Genomic DNA, 27,419 nt, shown 5'->3' on the forward strand with positions numbered 1-27,419 from the left:
CACTTAGACACCTCAGAAAGACAAGCCATATCCTGAATCAATGCAAATTCAGCTGCCCTGTGGCAGCAGAGTTTTGTTTGGTCATTGCTAGGGTGTGGGGGCTTGTAGTATTCACAGTGTATCGAGCAGTGGGGAAATTTCAAAGAAACAAGCCACAGCTCATCCAGTCATGAAACATGCACTACAGGTCAAAATGCTTTGAGTATAAAGGCTCAATAATGACACATCTAGAAAAATGTATTCAACTTCAACCTGCTGTTCTTTTGATCTTGAAAGACGAGGCTGCCTTGCGACAGAATTTCCATCCATGGATACACCTATACCTTTAAATTAAAGTGAGTCCAGAGAGTAGAAAACCTAGCTCCAAAACCAAATTGCGTGAACGAAGTCACATCCACGCTGGTAGACCAGGCTGGTCCCATCCATGCTATCTAGCACTTAGCCCTGGGTCTCCCCTTGGCTCTGTGCTGATGTTCCTGTGGACCCAAAATATAATTTCCATTTGTTCTTATTTTTAAGCCTCTGTGGTAATACAAGGCCTGTGCTGCAACCACTAGAGCTCTTACGGCACGGTACTGCGGTGTGTGCTGCAGCCCCTGCGGTGTTGCATGAGGACACGGGGGGTCCCTGACGCACACAGCCTGCGGTGTTGGGTGGCTGCAGGAACAGGGGGAACCACACTTCTGACGTGGGAGGTCTCTGTGGCATAGCCATTCCTCACTAACCACATGGAGGCAGCTCACTGGTGTGGTCCAAATCAGAGCCAAGGAGTGAACTAAGCACTAAGCAGTGTGGATGCCAGGAGTCCAGTCCTTGGGTTCATGCCCTGGCCCTCTTTCATTGAGCAGCGTAGATGCACATAGACTTGTACCCGATGCATATTTTACAACTGTCAATATCTATTTCAAACACATTTGTATTTCTTAGCGTATAACTAATATCAATCAAATTAGTGCTAGAGGAAATGGTGGAATTTTAAAGTTTATTTCTGCATGATCAATACTTAGCTGTAATTCGGTGGTCACTGAATTCAGTAGAAAGATTTGGCTTTGACTGTGCACTAGAAGACCAAATAATTCATCACCTGATCCAGAATGACTGCACAGCAACCCACATACCTTTTTTGTCTCTATCTTTTTTTTTGTTAGAAATAAAACACACTTGATACACTATTTTTTATTTCCAAATATCAAGTATTCGAGTTTGTTTTGTAAACACATGTTTACAACAGATGCTGACAATAGATTTCATTAAATGATGTGTTACACAGCTTTAAAATTATTCTAAGCTCTGCTGAGAAATAAATACCAATTAAAAAACCCCATACAGGAGCCTAAAGTATGCAAAACAAACTGCATAAACCAATTAGTCTCTTTTTACCACTGCACAGCACCCACACGCTCATACGGTCAGACATACTCTACAAATTTCCTTAATATTCTAAACAGTTGCTTAATAATGAGTTTTTTAAAAACTAAACAGTTACAGGCAGTGTGCCCACTCCATGCTCCTAAAATACTACCCAGACTGTTACTGTTCTGCTTAAATCATTTGGTAGAGGTATGTACTGCAGCCAAGGGCAAAATTCCCATTTGCTCAACTGGGGAAAAGAGCAGGTCTTCTTTGAGGAAAGCCTTCATTCAACTATGGATCCCACTGACTCCAAATTCTTTTTTTGTTTTTTTTTTTTTCTACCAAAACTCAGTTCTGGATGATTTTGTACACTTTTTTTGTTTTGAAATTTCCCTCCATGACTTCAAATATGGAGTCTGTTACAGAGGTAAAATTTCTGACCTGTCAGTGGGAGGTGTACCTCTTAGTGCTATTTAGGATAGAAATGCCTCCTCTGCATGAGCAGCCCAGGCACAATAACACAAAATAACTACCTTCAAGAATTCAAAATGAAAGGGATAAATTTTGTCTTCAAGATTTTAAAACCAAAAACCTCTGTTTTAAATCATAGCTCACTTTAAAGTTGACCAGATTTGGCCTTTTTCCATTGCTAGAGGTAGAATTGGCTCTTATTCTACCTCTCTTTTTCTGGTATTCCATGGAAGAACATTACTATTTCAGATCTGAATCCTCAACTTAATTCAAACTAACGTTGCTTGGTTAAGGGGTCCCAGAATTTAGCCCAGTGTTTCTTGTCATTACTGTAGAATTTATTCTCAGCGTCTGCTTAAGCAAAGCCACTAAATAAAGTAACATGCTACAGCAGGATGAATACATCCTATATGAGATTTCTGTGGTCTGTGTAGCTTTTACTTCATCTGTTAGCGCTGGGCCAAATCCTATACTGCCTCCTGAAATGACTTCCCCACAGAAGAGCTAGGTAAGAATTGGCCCAGCAGGAATTACAAACACTGTCTTTGCTGGAGCAGCCCAGACTTAAGAACAAAAACACATGCAGTTGCATCATTGACATGTCTTGAATATGTCATTTAAGTCATAGTGAATACATCAAAAAATACTTCAGTACCTATTAGCACCACAGTGTTGTTCAGTCATTTGTCCAAAGATTATCAAGCTGTCTCACCCTTCCTCAAGGTGAACAATGTTTTGGATGCTTTTTGTAGCCCTTCATGAATTCCACAGCTTTTCACCTATTCTATATCATGAACAAAATGTTGTTAAAGGATAACATTGTGACAACTGGTTTGAGACAGAAAAAATAAGAAAATACAGTACACACAACGGATAATGTAATAATTAGAAGAGTAGAATGGAACCTGAATAAACAAGCAGCTATTTCATAACACTTGAAAACAAGAAAAGTTTGGAGCTACTTTGAACTTGCAGAGCTATGTCTGTGTTTAAAAGGCTGTATTAAGTCAAAAGTAAATAGCTTATCTGAAGGACTGGAGCAGGGGTTGCTAAAATCCACAGTTATTAACTGTAGTTAATGTAATGGATATGGATATGGCTATGGGATATGGATAGTGTTAGCTGTGCTCCTTAATTTATGTAATATATTCTGTGGAAAGGATAGGGAAAATTTCCTTCCTGAGGATCAGGTAGGCTTTCAAACCTTTGGCCACATAATAACATGTATTAGTGACACTCAGTGTAAAGAAGATGAATCACATGAACCCTGGCCATACCTACTCCCTACACTGAAGGGTCCCCATCTCTACTCTGCGACAATGTTTACATGTAACCTTTTTGAATTGTTATTTGTAAAACAAGATGTTATAAGAAAAAAAGAAAGCCCTAATTCTATACAAAAGAATGAATCTACCACCATGATGTCGACTGTCCATCTTCTAAGCACTCTAAAGGATAAAAATGTCTATAAAATCAAGTCCAGTACATGAAGAACCTGAAATGTGTTGATACAGGTTTAATTTCCAAGGGGCAAATACTCTGTCCAAAGCAATGCCAATTCAGATTGCAGTCAAGGTAAATCTCTGTTACCAGGTGTTTTAAGCCCCTGGAAAGCAACCACAGCTGGATGGCTTCAGCTGGGGGAACCCAGACACTATGGCATGCAGCATGGCATCTCCTATGCCGTTGTAAAAGACACATTGTTGAGAAAGTAGAAAAAGATAAACTTGTTTAGGAACTATTTTGTCTTAGATCTCTGAAAACAGTAGTAGTAACCAGTGAACAATATAAAAGCTAAACAAGCACTTGATATCACTTAGCTCACACATGCTTGCTAAAGCTTGCTTGTTAATGTCCAGCTCTTCAGCGTCATCAGACTAATGAGGCTGAGAATCTGGCTCCAAAATAGCAGTAAGACACTTTGGACCTATTTATTATCAGTTTTATGTCAATATAACACGACAAAGAGCTGTGGTATTATACACAGAAAGTGTAGTAAGGCAGCAATAATTCAGGCATTTGGGGGGAAAACCCGCAAGAACAGTACAGAAGGTGCTGACCCCTCTCCCAGCCATGCTGTCTGGAGTTACACAGAGCAGGCAGTGCTCTGCTCCATTTGTGCGGGATACTGAAAATGTATCACCTGAACCTCTAGGCCCAAATTCTGTTGAAGGGCACAGTCCCAACCTAAAGCATTACTTGAGCAAATTCATTGTCTTTAAGGTCAGAAAGATGCCCTTATTTAATCTATCTCCCCACGTAACATACACATTTTCAGCCAGAAATTCATAAAATAGGCAAATAGCAGGAAGAGCTAGAATGTATCTTTGCGCATATCCACAAAATACTTTGAATTTGAATTCTCTCTGAAAATGAAAGCTTTCCTCCATTGCCAGATACATAAGTAGCCACATGTGAATGAGACAGGGGAGTACTCGAGTGCTACTTTGTGCTATTCTGGTTACAAGGATCACTGAATCCAAGGGGGGAAAAAACTCAGCATGAAAATTACTCTTTGGGTAAAGGAACTCCTTTTTTAATGTGGATGTGACTCAGTCCAATACTTACATACATGCATTATTTTTTAAGTGCATTACTTAAGTACATAAACCTACAAACATATTTAAGTGCTCTGCTGGATCAGAGACATAATGAATGGTTAATGCTACAAATTAATAAGCTATATTTAAAAAAAAGAAAAGATATTTCTGAAAACACTACACTCAAGTGTTTGTAACTAATTTAGGGGCTTTCAAACTTATATTTCTAATACCTAGGAGGAGATTTGTGCCCCTACTTCACTTACAGAACAGCAAGTTCAGAGGCACTGCATGTTACTACATTGCCTTTTAAAGATACAATGGCTGGTCAAAGAACTTGAAGTTTCCAATTAAATATAAACTGCACCATAATATTCAACATTGTTTCTTGCAGCTGCTCACACTGTACTGAAAGGATATAAAATGCCACCAGTTCCAAATTATACCATATTAGATCCAGTATGCTCATGGGGAAAAAGGGGGACCAAAACCTTAGAGCTTTTGCCTAGAGTTAGAAATACAGAGTCCCACTCTCCAGATATTCCAGCTGAGACCACAGCCTCTGAAAGCTCTGCAAACCATCTCCTGAGGGTGCTGCACTCATAAGCACCAGAGGCCATGGCTACACCCTTTCTGAAGTTTTCCCCTTTTTGAGGAAAAAAAGATGAATCGGAGGCTAAGCAGGGACAATCACCTGTTCAGTCAAGTCCATATATTGGGGCTACTTCTCCTCTCATGTTTCTCACTCTAAATCAGGAATAAGTGGTGTAAGAGGAAATTAGTCTGTCCTTGCAATGGCATGATGGCACTTTTTGGACTTGTAGTTAATTGTGAAGTATCATTGCTCCATATTATTCTTGACTGGTTACCTGCAGGTAGATGACTTGGGTTTGCTGGCAAGAGTAGCCTGTGGGTGAGCAGGACCTCTGCTTTACTTTTTCTTGTGCTTGCTGCTAACCAAACTTCAGTGTTCGGGAGTAGAAAAGAAAGGTGGCAGAAATTACAAGTTAATGGAATTTTATATTCTGTGGTCAGAGGATTTCACAGCAAGAAGACCGCATGGTCACCTTCACTAGTTGATAGATAAAGGTCCTTCTTTCTTCTTGTGAGCTGGTGTAGCACCACATGTTGATCATGACTACTGCCAGGGGTGCACACCATTTCTCTGGCGATTCTGATTCCTTCAGTAATGACAACCTCAGAAAATAGCCTTTGTTCAGCAGCTCTCAGTCCATATTTTGGTCAGTGTTGACAATGTTGGAACTGACTTCTCTAGGAAGGTAATGTGTTTCCCCTGCATGCCTTTATTGGCTTAGTTTAGACTTACAGCTTACAATAAAGCCTCCTTCAGGAATCGATCAAAAACTGGCCAGAGTTTGGGTTTTCTTTCTTTCAGAGGATGCTGATTTAATTATATGATTTTGTAGAAATATATTCATATTGTCAAAATTATCTTTATCAAAAAATACTAACGATTTTTTATGTTATGTTTTGCATATAATTCTAAAAGGAAAATTAAGAGGCTATTGAAAGTATGTAAACAAGGCTTTTTCAGTATTTCCAAAGTGAACATCTTTCCCTCTACATTCCAGTTTCTCAGACATTTCAAAAGATGAATGTTTTTAGACGTGTAAGTGTCAGGATTTCCTAAAAAGCAGGCGGTCTCCATCCCAGCAAGCTCTGAATTCCCTTGAAATCAGCTCAGAAGCAGCAGCAGTTGCAGATGTGTCACTTCTATCACTCTCATTCTCTGCCATCAGTGTCAGCTCCTGACAATCCTACAAACCTAATCTGCTCTTCCCTGTTATTCACATGGAACAGAAGCACACACAAGGCATGAAACGGAATAGATGAGGATAGATGATTCATCTCCAGCCTTTTATGACTCCCTAAATGCTCTGTTTCTGAGGTATTTGAAAAGATTGTCGCTCTTTACCTCACCCTGTGCTGATTAAAATGGGTGAGTGATTAAAATGGATGGGTGATGGGCTGCAATTACACTTTGTCCTACTGCTTTGCCTCAATTTTTGCCATGGCAGGAATTTCTTGGTGCAAGAAGCATTGGAGACTGGAGCAAAAGGAGACGTTTTTGTCATCTGTTCTGATCTCCTATGGCAAAAAAAATATACTCAGTACCTTTGAGCCAAGGAAATTTATTCCTTGGGATGAGAAGTGTAGAAGTGAACATCTCAGGTAGCACATGCTGACTGAGGATGTATTGTACCTGGTGGCTGCACAAGGGAAAAGAGTAGTTCTCAGGCTTGACCCCAAAAAGCTATTAATATGTACAGAATAACAGGAGGTGATTAAAATGATATTCCCTTATGTTGTAGTTTGGGGTAGAAGCATCTGAGTTTGCAGACAGAGAGTGGGAATCGTTACAAGTAACATAAATGGACTGAGACATTCTGAAATAAGCAGCCACCATTTCAAGCAGGGGAACCAGCCCCATGGGTCATCTCATGTGCCAGTTGAGAAGAGCCAGGAGACAAGGAAAGGCAGCTGGCAAAGGAAAAGAGGGAAATCTACTCTTCCCAGGACAACCTAATGGATGCCAAGGAGAGTACTGTCTTTAGTTTCGAGGACTTGGTTCCACATAATGTTTAATCAACTTACATATTATAAATTAAAAATTAAACCAGGAATAACTCTGTTCAAAAATATGTAGAAGTTCTGCTCTTTCTTATTTATTTTCACACAAGCTCTCTACACGGCAAAATCCAAACCTGACTATCACTGAGACCTCTTAAAGAGTTCTTTTAATTTCCTAAACTCCTAAGACTTTCCCTGCAGGGCAAAATACAGCTTTGACTTCCTAGTGCCCACCTGAAATCAATTCTCTGCCCTTTGAGACATTATTAGTACATCATAAGCATGGCACTACAAAGCCTCCAGAGCAAGAAATTAAATGCCACGTACATTTGATTACAAAGTTTCAGCATCTCCTGGGGAGAAAACAGACTACAGTAATTCGGAATAAGCAAACGCCACATCGTGTCCTGTGGGTCCAGGCTTGCAGACAATTTCTTTTCTTAGCTCTTCCCCTGGAAGGGCAAAAGAGAGACGACTCACCCTTTGCCTTCACAGAAGCTTTCAACGAAGCTGAGAAAAGGAAAAGCGGCCACGTGTGGGACAAACTATACAACGAGGACCTCCAGCCCTGTCTCACCAGCCTGCCCAGCCCCAGGCAGCGGGAGAGGCAGAAGTGGGGCAGAAACAAGAGGGACCCGGGGTCTGAGCCCGCACCCCTTCCCCAGCTGTCCTTGATGGCAGGGAGCACAGCACCCCGGCGGTGCCGGGAGCGGAGGGAAAGCCTCGTAGCGGGCATGGTGGTGGGCAGGCTGCTTTTGCAGCCTACTTGAAGGGTCTCTCTGCTCACTCCTGCAGCAGGCAGCGAGCGGTGCCAGCCTGAACCCCGCACCATCGCTGGCTGCGAGGGGCCCGCCGCATCCCAGGCGGCCACTCAGGCACAAAACGAGGCAATTGGCTCTCCCTCGAGATTTTTTCACCCAAGCTGAACTAGACGGGCACGCGTTTCTGAAGGACAGCCAAGCTCTTCCTGTCAAGCTGTAACTGGTTATTTTTTCTTCTTCAGGAAAAGATTGGATTTGGTGCTAATAATGACCACCTAAATAACATTACAGAAATATGCACATATCCGCTCTGGTACGTGTGTACGATTCCTACATCTTAATGTTATTATAGATTAATACTGAAGTTTTTTTACTCCAAGCATTATACTTTCCCAGCCTGTGTACTTTGTGAAAAATGACTACATCACATCAAATGAAAATTAATGCGTATTTTGACAGGATAAAGATACTAACGACTCAACATTTGCAAGCACTACCTGATGCATAACTTTTGTATGGCTTAACATGTTACTAACAGTACTTTAAACCTTATGTTTTTCTTTAATTTAATGCTTGTGTCTGAAAATAGCCCCTTTCAAATTCAGTTGCAGTAATGTCTTTTAAAGCAAATGTTAAACTTAATTTGCTGCACATAAAATTATCCAAATAAGTTGCATAGTTTAAAAAAGTTCAGTTGTGCTTTGTAGCAGAACTCACAGTAATTACTCATCTCTTAAAAATATGATTTGCGGATATGAAGTTGACAATACATTTAAGCATTTTTGTGACTTCTAGACATCAACGATATGAGTTTTTGTCACTCTTCCACTGACTTCTGCTGTTCATAATACCTCACCCTTACATGATATTAGATCAGAGCATGGACATTTAATGGACACATCTGAAATAATTACAAACACAATTTTTAAAACTCCATTGTCGGGAGGGTAGAAATAAGAACTTGGGTTGGTTTGAGGTATCCAGCCCTCAGGAACATACTATGGTTGTTTACATTAAGCTTTGTTGGTTTTATCACGTGTTACATTTAGATTAAAAATAGAAGGCACAGGTGTTTTACAAGGCGCCATAATTAAGTCAACCAACAAAACTAAGTATTACATTACCAAGCCAGGGGTCTATATCTCAGCAGTGACTTCTTCCAATGCATTTTCATTTGAGGAATTTATTGCTTCTGAAAAAGGGCCGGGGTATGTCTGTGCTACGCAGTTCATTCCTTGTGCCACACTGATGTCTCCTCGGGAACTGAAGGTAGGGCAGGATCTAGTCCGTGCATAGTTTTGTTGGGGTCCAGCTTGGCCAACCATCTCACTCACAGTGTTCACCGGTGAAGCCCTCCATCTCTGTCTCTGCAGTTGCTCTTCTTTACACTTAATGGAATACCAGGCCAGAAAAATAAAAAAGAATCCAACAAACTTGAGAGCAGCTGCCAACCCAAAGTAGACAAAACGAAATGAGGTGACATCGTATTCCCAACAAGATCCTTGTATGCCGCAATCCTGTTGCCAAAGCATGCACGTGGTGTCAATAACAGCCCCAAAATATATTGGAGTGGGAATGTAAGCTGAAATAAAAACAGCAACAGAAATAATATGTGTTAGCATATAGTGGAAAATGTCTAAAGAAACTATATGCCTTAGCCAAACAGTGTTAAGTCGAGAATTTTTGAGATTTCTACGCTGCTGTTCCCACATGAAACATAAAACATGGAAAACTGGTCCGCTGATCTTCCCACCAACGCTTCTTAGCCCACACATGAAACATACCACAAAGAGGAAAGAATTCAAGCAAAGAAGACAATGTAGCAGCACCTCACAACAGGTACTGCTTCAATCTGCCATCCCCAGACAGCTCTTCTTGAACTACGTGTCCCCCGAAAGAAAATCCAATGTTGCTCTCAGGAAATAAAATATGGGAGAGGAACAAAATACAGCGTTATCTCCAGAGTGTCGCTTGCTGAACATCCATTGGCCATGAGCTGGGAAAGGGCAGGAGTTACTGCTTTAGATTCAGGAGAAAAAGTCCCAAAGACAGCAAAATGTTTCTCTTACTGAAAATGGATGGAAGTGGTGAGACCACTAAAATTGTATATTTTCTTTTGAATAGATCTTCCTCAGAAACAGACTTTAACTTCTAAAGCTGCTAAAAATGCAGTCAGCCCATTGAATGCTCCTGCTTTCTCCAGAAATACAACAACTTTAAGACAAGTCAGAAACGTCCTTCCACAAAGACAACTTCCAGATGCAGCTATACAGGCTTCTTCTCTTGTTCTCTTAGAAAATAGTCCTTGCTTCCTCTAGTCATAAGTTTTGTAGTAGCTGAACGCCTGGAGTCTTCTTTATAGGCAGGATTTTAGAAGTTCAAAAGCTTGAAAGAAACTACTTTGTGGAATAAAGACTTCTAACATGCACCCTTTTTGCTTTGAAACATTTGAAATTAGACATTAAGTAACAATTACTTCTTATTTTAAAAATGCAAAAAGCTATTGTTATGGCTGAAAGCAATAAAAATCTTTCTAAAAAAGAAAAAATCCTTATAAAATAATATTTAGTAACTATTAATTTTTAAATACAATTTGAAACTGTAAAAATGTCTCTTTCTGGGACAGAAATGTACTAGAAAGTCAGTAAAAAAAATACATTGTCAGCTACAATGTTTTCAGAAGCTATTAATTTTAGGTTCCTAATACAATTAGTCAGGTAATTAGTTGCAGATTTAGTACTTTTATGGTACATTTAAGCCAAACATGGTGAGCCTTTATGGAAATGCTGAGTAACTATAAGACTTACCCAGAGTTCGTAATAAAACAAACTGCATTCCTAGTGCAAAGGGCCGCTCTCCATCTTCCACAGACCTAGCAGGCAAAAAGAAAACTCTGAAGTTGTAACAGATAAGAATTGTGCTATGTCCTTGCTCTACCTGCTGGCTTTTTTCTGAGCTATAAAAAGTCTTTCTCTAAATTTCTTCCATTTAGCTTCTAATATTGTTAACTCTTATTGCTAGGAAAAAAATACAGCCAGTTCCTCCCATCCCTGCTTAATCAAAATCTCAATCACGCCTTTTAACCTTTCTTTGCCTGTGTAAGCCCTGAAGAATTTCATCCAAACCCATTAAGGAAATTTAGAGAGTCCATCCAAAATGTTTATGGCTTCTCATGACAGTTTCCTATTATTTCATATAATGCCTTGCTTTATTTTCTTCATCTTTTTCAGATAAATTGGAATTAATGGAGAATTAAGTTGCTGTAAGCTAGACTCGGCTTCTGAATTTAACAGATCTCTGCATAGTATAATCACTTTGGAGATACTTTAGGAAAAATATCAGTCTCTGATATTACATGATCTATTACAAAGATTTACCATTATTATTATTTTTATAGGGGTCTAACTGTGGGCAGCAGCAGAACATCAGCAGTTTCAGAATATTAGAGTGAAGATGTAAAGACAACACTACTAGGAGAAAATCCGACTTGGTTGGGAGTACCCTTCTCGCAGAAAGAAAAGTCCTGAGACTGGTTTAAAAAAGCTCAATTTGGAAAGGGATTTTACACAAAACCAGGTCAAAAGGTGTCTCTATGTTAGCAGTTAATGCAGCTCAAGAGAAGCGAGTTTATACAGCTAAACAGCTCATGCTGAGGACCTGACATCTACCACCGCAAGCATTTCAGGTTTTGTAGGGATTTACTTCAAATGAGCTCTAACCTGGTCCCAGGGACTGAATGCCCATTTGCATCTGGATCGTTTTGGGTGTGCTTCTGAAGAGCATCTTGAACACTGGAACAGGCTTCCTAGAGAGGTGGTCAATGCCCCAAGCCTGTCAGTGTTTGGACGATGCCCTTAATAACAGACTTTCATTTTTGGTCAGCCCTGAAGTGGTCAGGCAGTTGGACTAGATGATCATTGTAGGTCCTTTCCAACTGAGCTATTCTATTCTATTCTATTTCTATTTCTATTCTATTCTATTTCTATTTTATTTCTATTTTTTCTATCTTCCAGCTCATCTCCGTCCAACAGGAACTCAATTCTTGAACTCTGAGAGCTCTTCAGCTTCAGATTCCAAACCAAACTGACATCTTTAAACCATTCTCTTTGTCCTTCTGTTACCAGTAGAACAAATACCTATGGGTGTTCTTTGTAAATCCTAGTAAATAATTACCTCATTTTCCTCTAATTTTTCCTCCTCCTCTTCTGACAACAGCAACATGTATTATATAAATACAAATTTATTTTAGCAGATGACCATATTCTGTTTTTTCAGCTCACTTTTCTTTAAAAATCAGGCTGAAGTTCACTTACAGAAGCTGTATTTTAAATGGATGGAGATGTTACAGAGAGTGATAATGTTTATCAGACCAGATGGCAGAGATGGGAAAAGCCAATCCAAAACCCTGAACACTTTTTTCCAAATGGACAAATAGATGACACTACCTTTCCCTACAAAGACTGTGTTGTTCTCTATCCTTAAATGACCATGGTGACAACAATACTACTACAGTACAAGTTCAAAATTCTTGTGAAGAAAAAAAGTGAAGAGTCAAACACAGGCATGTGGCAGGAATGAACAATTTTAAGAGAAAAAGATAATTTTAAATACTAACTTTTTTTCATTTGCATTTGAAAACCCAAACCATTGCTCCAAGAAGGCTGAAAATTTCTTCAGGAGTAATCATTTTCTTACATGACATTTTTACTTGTTCTCTCTTTATAGTGCCTGGAAATAGCTGGACACTTCATGTTTCCTAAAGTGTATTATCATGTTACATATTCTAAATACAAGCAAGTTCCACCCTATCCATGTCAGCCCTATTCTATTCATCTTTTAAGTATACATAAGCTTGAAGGAGTTTGGCTGCATTGCCCCAGCCTCTTCTGACACAGGCACTGGTGATAGCAGGCACAGTAAAAATAATTAAAAAACCATAAGTGAGTTCTCACCTCAGTGTTACTATGATTGCTGATGGCTGGGCGCACGCTGTTATAAGGGTAACAATGAAGAGAAATATCAGGAACGGGATAAGTGTGTTGCAGGTTCGATCACACTTCCCAGAAACAGCATAGCCATTCTCATTCAGGTAGGTTTTGACAATAACCAGACGGAGCTGACTGCGCTGGCCCACTGTTGGCGGAGTGATCACCTGGCGACTCTGGACACAGGCACATTCTGTGTAATTTCTTACCTGGGGAGAACGAAAAAGAACATTTCCACATGAAAAACCCATACAAGAAAGACATTGCGTAGACATATGGTACAACAGTCCCCTAGTACTTCTCAATCAGGAAACTTCTGCCTCTAGCATCTCTACCTCAAGTACAAGCGAGGTTACCACCAAGCATTTTTAAAGCTGGCCAGGACTCTCGATGATGAGATTATGCCTTTCCATTGCTTTATTTAGGCTGAGTTTAAAAAAACATTCTGGAATATTTTTGGAAAATTCTGCTGAAACAATTCAATCACTTCTGACAGGGAGGCTGGAGAAAAATTCTATTAGTTCTATTGTATTACAAAAACTGTGAGGAAACACTCTTTAAGCAGCACTGACAATGCCATATTCTGGAATTTGGCAGGCTGTTGACTTGCACATTCAGGAGGTGTCTTCTGCCATCTCAATGTAAGTCTACCCAGATTTGGCCAAAGAGCAACAAGCTGCACTTCACGCTTGGAGCCCAGGACCTTCCAGCTGGATGTGGGTGTGGATGTGGATGGGATGTGGACAGGAGCAAAACCAGAGAATAAGGGGAAAGCAGAGACTTAACCAGTGAGACTGGAGGACATGGGGGATCCCTGAATGGACAAAGAGGCTGAAATTAGGATGAAGAGACTGAATAAAGAAGTGTCATTTCACAGGCAAAGGGCACCATGATTTGTGCAAGGTGAGAACAAGCTAGATCAGAAATTGCTTCCTGTCACATTTATTCTACTACTTTTTTCAACAAATCTAATGGCAAAGGGGTGTGCAGCAGATCAGAATGCTCCAGTGCTAGAGAAGAAACAGGTCAGGACCCATGTGATGTTACAGGAAGGAGTTTTTGGTTTCAGTGTTTGCATTCGTAAAACCTAGGACCACACATGCACTGAAGCTACATTGCAAGACCATCTAAGGTTGTGAATTTAAGCACTTGGACATCAGGAAATATCCAAATTATGGTTGCTTGTCAACTTTAATGTACACCTTTGTATGTGTTCATGCTATGATGTAGCCTCACATTTTTTTCCCATGGGTTTTAGCTGAACATCTTAATAATGTATCAATTTATCCAGTATTTTACCTCCCATTTTCAAAATGTGGCTTCAGCTATTTTTTTCCTCACACTAAACATACATTCCACTACAAAGGCAGAGTGACTCATATTTCATATGGATTTTTCTATCACACTCACTGTTATGGCTTAACTCTTTCTAAAAGGAGTAATTTATCTTCAAAACAGTTATGAGATGAGGCACTGATGTTGTTATCTCAATTTTGTAGCTAAGTAACTGAAACAGATGAAAAGTTTCACAAATGTGGGTGACTAATCTGAGACCCTCGGGTTCCTTTTTTTCAGAACATTTTCCATTATATACAACTTAATATATTCTATATGTAACTTTTCATGCCTTCAGATACAGGTTTAGGCACTCAGTGCTTCTAGAACTGGCACTTCTGGTTATTGCTCATGTCCATCATCCAGAATATGAAGAATACAAGATTAACAACCAACTGGGAGAAGTTTTGTTCAAGTGACTTGCCCAACATCACTTAGGAATGAAAGTAGTGACAGAATCCAGTTTCCCAAGGCAGCACTCCACTCTCTAATATCACATGAGTATCTGCTTTCTTCCTACACTCCCTCACCTTAATCTCCTTATGCAAATGCGAAATAGGCATCATACAGAAAATAGTCCTCTTTACTACACAGTCTTGGTTCAACACCAGAGAAACCAAGTCTGTGTACCAAATGAGACAGACATGACACAACAGAAATGCTGGAGTATAGGAATATATATACATAACAGGTATGAACTGTACACTGGCATCCTTTTCTCCTACTTCCGATTTTTAAACGGTTAATTTTGAAAACACTGTATGTTACAAACTTAAATCCCAATGTTACAGGTTAGCAATATTTTGTGTGTTACACAGTGGCACAAGCTTACATTTGTTGTTTTTAATAGTACCCTACATAAAGCATTATTTAATGAAGAAATGCATTTTCCTACCAATGACGTCAGCCCTATTCTATTCATCATTAGCCACCAAGTGAAAACTTCAGGCCATGAAGGATCTTTTCTTAAATCATAAGAGGAGATAGTACGTTATCTGTAGTGAAAAGCACATACTCCCAAATAACCTCCCTACTAAATGACTTAATAGTGCCAGTTTGATATCAGGTGAAATGTAGCAAAGATCAAACCTATGTCTCAATCCAGCAAAGCATAAGTAAGATTTATACAGACACTGAAAGTTACCCACAGGCTCACATCACAGGATTTTCCAATTGAGCCAAAGCAATTTTCTAACAAAAACCAGCAAGATACTCTAAAAAAAAAAACTATAAGGGAAACTAATCTGTTTTCAATGCCATCTGTGTATGAACCTGCATTTTCAGACCATTTCCCAGTCAACCTGAGAAAGCACAGCATTGGACCTAACACCCTTGTTCTTCACAGGCTGGCTCAAGACTGCACTGGTACATTATAAATAAGCTTTCTGGAAAGCACATTCAAGTCCTGAGAAAATCAATGTTTACATTATTTCCCATCTTTCTTAATCATCCTTTTGTAAAGGACAGTTTTGCAACAGAATAAGTTAAGAGTTTGATTTTTGTACGGAATGAGAACGACCATAATGCTCTGTTGATATTTAGGTCCAATTCTACTTTTCAACTGTTTTCTTGTGCCCAGTTCTAGAAACTGCCAAATTTCAATAGTGGGATTTTACCAGCAGGATGCCCTTCCCCAGGCCAGCATAACTGGAAGACTGGGCTGTAACAGGCAATGCATTTCCAAAAAAAGAAAAGGGGGGATGCTTGCTCTAGAAACAGAGCAGTCTTCGATCTGCATCAGTCCCAAGGGGCGACTTGCAGGTTATATGTGGGTGGGTGGGTGAAGCACTTACCCCTGTGCTATGGTTTCCACCATTGATGCAGCCAGCTAGGCAAGGATTAAAATATGTTATTCCATCTGATCCACAGACGGGCTCGTACTCATGAATCTTACATCCGCAGTTAACATTGCAGCTCCCAGTCAGATTCCTGTGGGCCATGGCAAGAGTGGGACTGAAGAAAGGAAAAAGAACATGCTAGTAGAGCAAGCACAGATATCCTGCTGTTCAGAGGGTGAAAACATCCTACTTATTAACACTGGAACTCAGAATTGATTATCAGAGAAAGATGGCATTACCTCTAGGTTATGTACATGATTTAAACAATATAGAAGAACACCCAAGGCATCTCTGCCATCAACTAAAAACACAATACAAAAATAATACCAAAGTTTGAAACTTCTATCTTATTTGCCTAGGTAGTAGTTGTATTTTTCCCCTGTTTTTTTTTCCTTTAAGAGTTAAGACACCACAATTTTATATGTCTATGCTAAGCTGCAGCAATTTGTTTTTGATTACTAGTGAAGGGCTCAGTGACAAGATGTAAGCATTATGTGAACTAACAGGCATCTCCTCCCACATACCAACAAGTGTTCAGAAAACTTAATGCTTGTATTATTTATATGTATATGTGAAATCTACAGGAAGCTCTCTAGATCTGGAGGAGTGCTGTGCTTTTACTAAATGTCTGTAGAAGAACCACTACTCCGCTTCCCCGGACCATTCCCCAAAATCTTGCCAAAGCTCAACTTTCTAGGTCCTCCCTAGAAGGGTTTGGCGGTATGCTCAGAAGGAACTAAAGGGAATTTCAAAGCTGAAGGACACGCACGCACCAAAAAGCAGGCTCTTCACTATCATCTACCACTGCTGCTCCAAACAGGTGGTTGAACAGATCTCAACTGCCACAGCAGGGAACTGCATCAACTCTTCACTGGCAAGCGCCATGCCAGCCTGGGCACGTCTTCACCACAGGATGAATACACAAAGGGACCCCAGCCAAGGCAGCAGCTCATGGCACTCACTGAGCTCAGTGGCTCATGTAACAAGGCTCGAATGAAGCACTGCGCTGAGACAGCTACAGGTCTCTCCCGATGCACCTTCTCCTCCAGCAAACACCTCTGCATGGCACGTCTGGGCCCTGTCTGGAGACAGCATGTCATTCGGAAGCAGTTTTGGTCCCCACAAATGGCACTGCCCTGGGTGCTGGGAGTCCCAAAGCAAGACGAACTCCTAAGACAGAACCAATACCTGATATCCTGAGCTGCCAAGGGGCAGCGAGTATGAACCACTGAGTGCCAGTGTGCAATTCATGGCTGGAATCAAGATTTTATAAACATATAATCCCACTGTATCTCTACTTTACCCTATCAGTTGTACCATTGCAGCTCAATCCAGAAGTGACAAAGGCCTTAGTAATAGCAGTGTCCATATCTGTAAGACCACAGACTCCTCATCAGAAGATGATGGGGAAAAAAAACCCCACTGATCAAATGGTGCTTTTAGCTACCAGTAACCAACTCTGGTTACAACTGACCGCCAGCTGTCATCATCCCAGGCTTTGACTCAGGTTGACTAAGTCACACAGTCACCAAAGTAACCAGCTCCTGTCTTATGTACCATATCACTTCAGCCCTGCCCAAAACAACTCCCAGGTCACTTAAAAATGCCCAGCTTTGGGCACAAACCCTGGAGAAGACATACAGCTACTCCCTGTGCTGAAGGAAAGCCAAAGGTGACACTGGACTTTTAACATTCCTGGATAGGGTAAGGGCTTGAGTACAAAACAAAGGAGGAAAAGCATTAGCAGGCACAAGGGCAACCTCACTGCAAGAAAAGAATAGTAAAAAACCCCTACATAACTGTATATACAAATTCTGATTATAGAGAAACAGAGAGAGTTAAAATGAAAGAGTTAAAGAAAGAGAAAATGGATACCCGTTTGCTCCCAAATTAAAAACAGACTGGCATAACATGACCCAGTGTACATAGAGCTAGTATCAGAGGATGTAAGGTGTCAAACTCTATTACCTAGAGGCTCCTCATTAATGAGGAAGTAGTTGATGATCATAGCATATTTTTCTGACAAATAACTGGTCTGAAATGCCATTTACTTTTAATGGGCATATTTTCTTGAAAACCTCAGATTAGTTTATAAAGAGCTACTATACTATCTTTGGCCCTTTCAGTTACTGGGATTGCTCAGATGAGTTTTGTAGCATTGCTTTTTTTCCTTGGTTGGCTAAAGACTAATTGAAAATCTATTTTTGCGTGTGTACATTTTCTGTGAGAGCCTTTAAATGAAAATGGCTGTTGAGACCATGGTTGCCTCTTCACCAGTATCCTGTCTCTAACAGTAGCCGTAAGAACATGACTAGGGAAGAGCAAGAACAGGGCAAGTAACTTCCCCAAGAAAAGTATTCTCTCAGCCTCTAACAAGTTTCAGCCCAAAATATTTTCTAAGTCAGATGTGTTTTTTTAGTGAATAACCCCCCTTTTTTTCCCCTATACTTTTCCCATTGAGATTACATTTTTTGCATCTACAATATCTAACAGCAAGGATTTTTTGACAGTCCACAGCCTGTTACACGAGCTGTTGTTTGTTTTGAATCTGGCTCCTGCTAGCTTTGTCTGACAGCCCCCACTTCTACTACTTTGCTTGTAAATTCTGAACACATGAAGGCTCCTGAAAAAATAAACTTAAGGGGTTCCTATGGCCAGCATGAAAATATTTGCAAGCTCTAGTGAAATCTTGTAGTTGCAATTAAATAAGCCACATCTAATATTAACTAATCTAATCACATCTAGTGTTACCTGAAGGCATTATGCTAGAAGGTACCTGAAGGTATAGGCTTAAAGTATTACCTTTTATCCATACTATTACAGAACATGCTAGCTCAGGTACCAAAAAGAAAATAACTGTTCCGTTTAGACATATATGCAGACACACTTTGAAATGTAGGTTATTTTCTGCTGCCATTATGCAGCCAAATTATAACAAGCACAAACTTTTAAATGACCCATATTATATTTACACCTATTTTTACTACACTTGCCATGCTCTCTGTCTTGTTTCAGGTTGCTAAATTAATTAGTGCAAAAGCAAGAGTCTGCAGTGTGGTTTATTGCTGTTCCAATTTTCTGCATCTCATTTGGAATTTCATCGCGGTTTAAAACACTGCCAGCAACATGAATGCATTAAGGCAATGGAAAAGTTACCTGAATGACATTATTCATACCAATCTACTTCCAAGTGATAGGGTTGGCTGAGGCTAGAGACCCTAGGTCTTATTTCCTAAATACCTTTCTGTCTGAAGAAATCACGGTTCCCAAATTCTGCACCCACGCTCCCTCTTCACTGCATAAGGTGATTCCAAGCTACTGAAAACTGAAAAGCAGCTGATATCAACATTTTCACCTGAAGCTTCTCCTGTTACTCAGGAAAACTCCCATTTTATTATGTTACTTTCTGTCATAGCTGCACTCCAGGCTTGTAAGTGCTATCTTGTGTCTCAAAGTACCCAAATATTAGGGACTGCAATATTCAGTATTGCAATGCAAAAGTTTTTCAGAAGAGGGCCAGTTTCAAACCACTTATTTTATGGGCTGTAATTTGCAATACCTAAACCTGAAAGTTTTTAGTCCTTCCAGATGCCAAAGTCAGAAAGGCAGGTTCTGGAAGGAATCAAGACAGCTGGCACTCCTGAAGATCTCAAAAAATTCAGAACATGGAAGTGAGGGCCTGACCTCCCTCCAACGCCTTTCTGACTGGCACTCTGGCCAGGGAGGGTGAGATGGGAGCCGAGAGTGATGGCAAGACCAGATCAGAATTGGGTCTAGAGACAACGATCACAGCCAGACTCAGTCCAATGATCACACAGCAAGTCCAAGAGAAAGGAGGGGCAGGCCCTCACCTCCAGCTTTCTTCACAACAGCTCTTAGCAGTGACAGAGCTGACCCTGGACTCAGCCAGCTGAATTCCTTAACTCAGGTGACCAAGCTCCTAGAAGTGGGGGGACACACACTCTACACCCTGACACTGTACAGGAATACCGGTGCCCGCTACAGACAGCTCAGTGAGTTCCTGCACACAGAGCAAAAAGCTGCCCCTTGGTGCTGATAGCCTTCTCCAGACACACCACTTCATGTATTTGTAACATCTCTTCTGAAGTGGAGGAGGAAGCTTCCTCCTCTTCATCAGCTCTGCAGTTGCCTGAGGTAGGCACACTGGGGTTCCAGGTCCTCCTCAACCTGATGGGGTTCAAACCTTCATCTCCTTGACAGTATTCTTGTCAGCAAGCTCCAGAATGGCGTCTCTTTCCATCCTTCCTGCTGAAGCTCAACATGATCTCAATCCTGCCCATGTCTCCTCATCAGTAACTGTCTACGGCCGTATCTACAAGGAAATCCTGGAGCAGGGACCACGACTGAAGCCGTTTCTTCCAATGGAAAGCTCCTTTCAGAAGGTTTTAGTTAGGTTCCTCTCTTGCTTACTCTTTTTTCTTCTGCATCTCTATACATTCCTCTTTTTTTCTCCTTTCTCTTTCCTTGTATCCACCATCCCTTTGTGCAGTGGTTATGGTGCTCTTGGGGACATCAGGAGTTCACGGTCATATTCTCTCTGACTAAATAGCTGGATAGAGGTTACCACACAGAAGGTGAGCAACTCTTGTAGCAACCAGTTTCCTGACTTCCTAGCAAAAACCCGCTATCAGGCAGTTCTTATCTCCTCCACAATAACTGTTAAACTTAGTAGCCAATGCTAATAAAGTGGTCATCAGTGGGAAACAAGATATACATCCCTTATTGATTTGGACATATTTCAGATGCTTCCTTCCCATCTTTAAGTCACAGAAGCTTAAGCACCTGCACCTACCTGGCTCCCTGAAACCACACAAGAGTCTATGCTTGGTCACTTAGAGAATTCTGGCCAAAATACAAACAATAGCTTATTTCAGTTCAGTAGTCCTTGAGAATAGGTGACTATATTAGTCTCTGGGTTTTGGAAACAATTCACCTATTTCAGACATGTCCCAAAGTCCTTCTTCAGTCAATGCTCTCCTCTACCTTCTCCAGAGTGGTCACAATGGCAGAGATCCAGTTTAGCTCAGAAGACAGGGCCATGCAGTCTTTCATCTGCATGGTTTTGTGACTCTTCATAGCTACAGCACATGGTAGCTGAACAGTGAAGAAAGGTGGCGCTTCGAGAACACAGTTTGGGATAAATTTTTTCTCTTCTGAGTTTTATTACAGTGGTACCAGAACCCTTTGGTGTGTCATTAGCTTAGTTTTGAAGATTACTTTGAATACTCCATGTGCCACCTTTCACCAGTGTTTCACAGACTGCAAAATGCTGCAGTTCATGGCTACAGTTGCTCTGGCCTCAATCCACAGAGGTGCACAGCCTCTGGATCCTCTCCCAAGAGGTTGGATCTGCCTAGGTCCAGGACACAAGGCTGTCCATCCTTCCTCTTCCTGTCTGATACTTTTAAACCAGCTGACAGTTTTTTCATAAATGGAAGTGAAAAGCGTCCTTCATTGCATCGTTTATCCAGTAGTCTGCTGATTAGATATGAAAACCCAGTTCCAAAGAATATTGAAGCAATCTATGCAAGGCTGAATGGGATAAAGAGAGGTTGCAGGAGCAAAATTTAAAGGCCTTTTCCAGAGACTAGAACATATGTATGAAAATCCCCAACTCCAGGAGAAGACTGCGCCCTTTGCCTTCTCACACCTGAGTGGTAAGCAGAGCTGCAGGCACCATCCTATTTCTGCCTGTGGTCCATGTGCAGTCCAGTCCAGAAGACCTGAATTTCTGAGAACAAATGCCAGTATGACCCCTTCAGAATCTGCAAAACCAGATTACTGAGCTCTGCTGGGGCATGAGTATTTGCACATGCACCATAAGCAAAAATCTTGCCTTGGGAATTGTGTTGGTATGCACAACCTCTCCACACCGGGCACTGCAGCACAATATTTTATTAACTGTGCTGCCTTGTTTGCCCTGCTCTCAGTATGGCTCAATGGCCACTGCTGTTTAAAACTAACTCAAGTATCTGTGCTCCAAGCAGATCAGTAGATACCCAGGGAATTTTAGCACCTCCTCAGCCAGGCAGCAGCTGAACAAGAATCTGGATTGGATTTGTGGCTGCACCCTCAAGATCCTGTACACATATAGACTGTCATGGCTGCAGAGCCCCACAAGGGCTGCTGTTTGCTTGTCTTCACATCTGTAATGGGTGGGCAGGACCGCTGTAAAGGTAAAGAGCTAGCATCAGATTTACTGCATCCTAGCTACCCCATGGACCACAAGGGATGCTCTTCTGCTCCCATCTTCTACACTCGACTAGATCAGAGACTCGGCCTGGGAGCCACTCTACACACAGCAACTGTCACCCCTGTCATCCATCACCTCACCTCCTGTCATTAGTGACACTAAGCAGTACAACTGCTGCTTAGTGGCTTCCACTTGACTCATTTTTAATGTATTTATACACCACTATTTGCTTCTGCTGAATATGCTTGTCTTCCCAGCTGGGTACTTTTGCAGTTGATCAAATGTTACTAAGTAGCTCTTAAATATTTATTGACTCTCTACTGATCACACAAATCAGGTTCACAAATTTAGCTCTTGGAGCTACTTTACACTTTACGGTCTAGTTGGATGTTAACCAAAGCCTTTCTGAGTGTTTTCTTCCTTGCGCCATAAACAAACAGTTTTAGAAACAAGTTGCAGCTTGAGCAGGAAATTAAATACCCAGGACTGATATTGGTTCTGTCGCCTTCTCAGCTATCAGCTGAAACACCAAATCATCACAACATTCCTCAGGAACATACTGATTTCAGCAGCACGGTGACAGAAGTTTTTCACACCAACAGGAGAGGCAGCATTTTTGGAGTTTCGCAAGCTCCTTGGCAGCCTGCTGAGCTGGATGTCCCAGATGCCTGAATACTTTGGTTAAGCAGGGACTCCCCAACCTGCCTGGGAGACCCTCATGCCCATGGCCCGGCTGCCAGCAGGGCTCTGCCACCCTGCACATGGGACAGGCCCAGGGACAGCCCAGGCTGCCGGGAAAGGCACAGCTCAGGTTCCCCTCTCCAACTTCTCCCACACTGTGAAATGTGTTCTTATGACCTCTTATCCCTCAATCACCTAAAACCCTTCTCAGCAGCAGATGGGTCGTGCTGTGCCACAGGCAGGAGAGCCCCGCTTATGTAGCTAACTTGCTTCAGCTGCTTTGCTGAACATTACCATGACACTGAGGTTAGGAAATCAGCTGAAGAATAAAGGTGAATGAAATCACGCATGCAAGAAATGAGAAGAATGAAACTGTAAACTGAAGTGAGACCACTGTGATAATTTAATCTCAGGGGCATTTTTTTGTTTGCCCCAGAAGAAGCCTTAAGTTTACACATACGCAAGGCAAATATGCTCAAATTGGTAACAAGCTACTGCAAGCTGTGTTTCTCCAGCTTTCATCACTTTTTGTACCTCAGCAAATCACTGTAAGGTTTATTTGGGGGATTTTTTTTGCTGTTTACAGCAAATGCCTTGCATGCAAAGAGGTTTGGGGTTTTTTTTCGTTTCAAGAACATGTTACACACAAAATTATCTATTAACTGTTTCCAAAAGCTCATTATCAGACAGTTGTAAGAGGTTCCTGCCTTCATCTTTACTACCTTCACTGCTCACTCGTTCATTCCTTTCAATGATTAGAAGCTAATGAAGGATGAAGGAATTCAGATGCTGGGGACATAAAAACTCTACTGACACAGATCTATGTAATCCCATTTTCATCACATGTGATCTACCATATAGCATATAACAGATTTCTATGAACACTTCTCCCAGGAGGGGATAAATTTTTCTTGAAGGTATGTATTTTTCCAGCAGCAAGCTGAACCAAAGTACTCTACTAATCCTGCCTTCTGACACTGGGAGGCTACCTACTCTCCACAGAGGAAAACAGAGCACTGATTCCTGAACTACTGCACAGCACATTGCAGATTTACCTGGATCGGTCAGAAAGAGCAGGCTCTTATGAAACTGCACTGAAGCTAGTAAGTCCTGCTTGTGAGCTGGCGTGTGGGAAACACAGCTTAGTTTCAAAGCACCCACTGCTATAGACACATGAAATGTCCAAGAAACAGCTGCCCTACTTGTTTCAGTGGGTGCAGATGCTGCCAACTTGCAGTGCCACTGCACCTGAGCTGCCAAGGCAGCCGTCATGCACGAGCACTCTAACGGAAACCATACCCAAACAACAGCGTTTCCTGAACTATTCTTTCAATTACAAACAATGACACCGCTCCTTTCATTAATAAGATTCAACTGCAAGTTTGCTAAACGTGTGCTGGGACAAAACCCAGAATTCCATCTGACAAATTGCATTTGTTCACTTCTCAAGCAGACTGTTCTATGTCTCCATGACACAATGCTGGTAAAGCTAATAAAAAGGAGACATTTATTAGATGCAACTAACGATAAAAGGCACTCTAGTTCCTAACATTTTTTTTTTCTAAATCATGTTCTCCTCTCTGACTATTACTCTGTGGAGGGCTTGTGGTATAGGAGTAAAGTAAGAAAAGGGAAAGTGTAAGGCGAGATTTATTGCCTGGAGTTTTTAGAGCTGTGACGTGTTATTTCAGATACCCAGGGTTGGACTGACACCTCATTGTGCAGGCAGTCAGTGCACACATCGGAAAAAAAAGGTTGACTTTCTTCCCATAAGGCTACAATCTAAATGAAATGCACTTTTAAAAAAAAAGCAGTGCCTGACTGTATTTTGGTAATACCTAAACAAAGAATTGGTTTGCACATGGTTCTATTCATATTTATTTAGATCACTGTAGTAACCTACAGGAGGAAGAAAATACAAAGGAAAGGAGATAAGTTTTCTATAATTTTAATATTGGGCTATATGATAAAAAGGATCATCTTAATTTGATTGCAATATTTTTGGTTTGGTATTGAAGGACATTCTGGATGGCAAAGATCTGCAGTCTCCTTGTTGGCAAGCAGCTGGAAAAGCAGCAATGATGCAATTTTTGTGTAGCTGTCAAACAAGGGACCCTCTCACTGTGTTAGCTGGATTCCTTCTTTGTTGTTATTGTTCTGATCCAATTAGTCACTGCTTTCAAGTTAAGGGATCCAACTGGCTGATTGGACTGGAAGAGATACAAGAATAACAGAAACCCAAACTGGTGGTACAAGAGGAAGAATAGAATTTATATTTTTTTATGTGAAGTGCCTCAGTAAGCCAATTGTGTGCTTTAGCTAAGCCTTAATTGCACCTAAACAACAGAAAGTAATCAAAAAGGGTCTGGTTTGATTCATTACATACCAGAAATGTGAGAGATGGAACTGAACTAATCCAGGAATCTGTCACTATGAGTAAGCTCCCCATGGAGCCTCTTTTAGTTGCCTTATACCACAAAACATGGAAGAGACAGGTCTACAAACAACCAAAGCAGCTGATCTCTGCTATTTCCCTTTTATTCAGTACGGGTGAGGCCACATCTGCAGTGCCGGGTCCAGTTGTGGGCTCCCCAGTAAAAGACAGATATGGACACACTGGAGAAAATCCAGCAAAGGGCCACTAAGTTGCTGAAGGGACTGGAGCATCTCTCCTATGAGGAAAGGCTGAGAGAGCTGGGACTGTTCAGCCTGGAGAAGAGAAGGCTCAGGGGGATATATAAATACCTGAAGGGTGGGTGCAAAGAGGACAGAGCCAGGCTCTTTCCAGTGGTGCCCAGTGCCAGGACCAGAAGTCATGGACACAAACTGAAACACAGGAGGTTCCCTCTGAACATCAGGAAACACTCTTTCCGTGAGGGTGACCAAGCACTGGCACAGGTTGCCCAGAGAGGCTGTGGAGTCTCCATCCTTGGAGATACTCAAAAGCTGTCTGGACAAGAAGACAATTCACTGATTCAGGACTTCCCATTTGGATGCTGGCTATGGTGCAAGAAAAGGGATGCCGTGTCGTGGTTTGACATAAGGCTCCATACGCCGTGTTCAAAAATCAGATATGCCTTCAGAGACAAAGCTGGGGCATGGAACAACAGGTTCTAAAATGCTGAGATACACAGTACAGAGGTGCCCTTGACAGTACTGCTGATGACAAACCAACAATGGCAAAACCGCTTGTGCCCAACATAAACTAACAGAAAACCCTTGCAAATGTATTCTAATCTGTGCATGCCTCCAGGTCACATCCAATTCCTCGCAGCTGGTACAGTTAAATAAATGCTGGGTTATGAAACATACTGAATTATGAAACATCATTGCCTACTTTGCTGAGTACTGGTATGCACATACTTCTATGTTAACTAAAATGCAGCTTATCCTTCTCTTCTGTACTGGTTTATGGCTCAGTTTATCAAAGAAAAAACCCTGCTTTTTAAATGTAAAAGAAAAGAACAGTAGAACTGAACATGTTTGTCCAGAGAAGATTCTCCTGCAGGGTATGTCTACACTGCCCAATGCAGCTGAGATCTCTGGGCTGCTGCCAGCACAGGTAGCTCAGACATCAGACCCGGCATAGCCATTTTAAGGTAAAGCATCATGCAAGACATTTACTCTGAATCAAGTAGCTGTACTGCTTCTCCTATCCAATATAGCCTGTTGAACTGGCTTTGATGTCCATACGCTGCACTGCATTGAAACTACAAAATGAAGTATGTGTTTTATTAAACCTCAAAATGAAAGCATGCTTTTTTGTTCCATGAACAATAACATTCTTTGATGTCTGAGTTAAAGAATTGCCTACCAAGTAAATGATCTGAAGCTATCAAATGATTGACCATGAGGATTAAAAGAATGTTTATCGTGTTAGATATTCCAGATGAATTTATGTGTAGTGCTGCTTCTTTATTACCATTTTGATAGTAAACTTGGATTTGATCTCTGCATTAAAAAAATCATATAGGTCTGGGGCTGCAAACTCCTGAACCATGCTTTGTAACATGCTGGTAATTCTCAAATTCTGATGACATTACAGTCTAAGCATATAGATTTTTATACTGATTTCAGAGAGCTGATATACCTCAACACTTTCAAGAATTTTGCCATTACCATCTCTTACCTCTTTTCTCAATAAGAACAATTAGATGAAGGTGGTAAAGAAGTAATGCTACTGCAGACTTTCAGAACAGCTGTGAATAGATGCTTATTTCAATTCATGCTAAGTATTTACTGCAAATGTTATTACTTACTGCAAAAATAAAAATAGAGACTCTTACAACTCCAGTGTGAAGGGTATGTGTTACATAGCAATAGTTTGCCTTGTCTTCAATTTAGAAATAGATTTCAGTTAAATAGCACTTTTTCACAAACAGAAAACACAGCCTTCTCATTAGCCAGGGAGGGACATTATGACTTGTCACACAGTTCAATTAATTGCTATCTAAAATCTATGTTTTAATTCCTAATAATTTTCATTTCTTCATCTACACCCACAGGCTGTCACAAATATCAACAGAAGGTGGACAACCAAAGCATTCCACCCCCTTCCCATCCCGTTCTCTCCTTCTTCAGCCCACTATGCTCAGACAAGAGTGTATCACCATGCTATTCCCCTCCACAGTCAGCTTCTCAGCACCAAG

The 27,419-nt window shown here is 41.0% G+C and overlaps 1 protein-coding gene across 1 annotated transcript in view; it reads right to left on the reverse strand.

The window, feature by feature from the left end:
* Positions 1 to 1,161: 1,161 nt before the first annotated feature.
* The window catches only part of SLCO5A1 (solute carrier organic anion transporter family member 5A1), an 81,256-nt gene continuing 54,998 nt past the window's right edge, over positions 1,162 to 27,419 (reverse strand). Inside the window, exons 6-9 of the mRNA XM_009921725.2 lie at positions 15,831 to 15,990; positions 12,670 to 12,911; positions 10,525 to 10,589; positions 1,162 to 9,299 (exon numbers count right to left, since the gene is read on the reverse strand). Of these exons, the coding sequence (XP_009920027.2) occupies positions 8,854 to 9,299; positions 10,525 to 10,589; positions 12,670 to 12,911; positions 15,831 to 15,990 (913 nt within the window). The 3' untranslated portion in view covers positions 1,162 to 8,853. The remainder of the gene's footprint in view (positions 9,300 to 10,524; positions 10,590 to 12,669; positions 12,912 to 15,830; positions 15,991 to 27,419) is intronic.

This window comes from Haliaeetus albicilla, chromosome 3 (assembly GCF_947461875.1).
Source record: "Haliaeetus albicilla chromosome 3, bHalAlb1.1, whole genome shotgun sequence".
Taxonomy (NCBI): Eukaryota; Metazoa; Chordata; class Aves; order Accipitriformes; family Accipitridae; genus Haliaeetus; species Haliaeetus albicilla.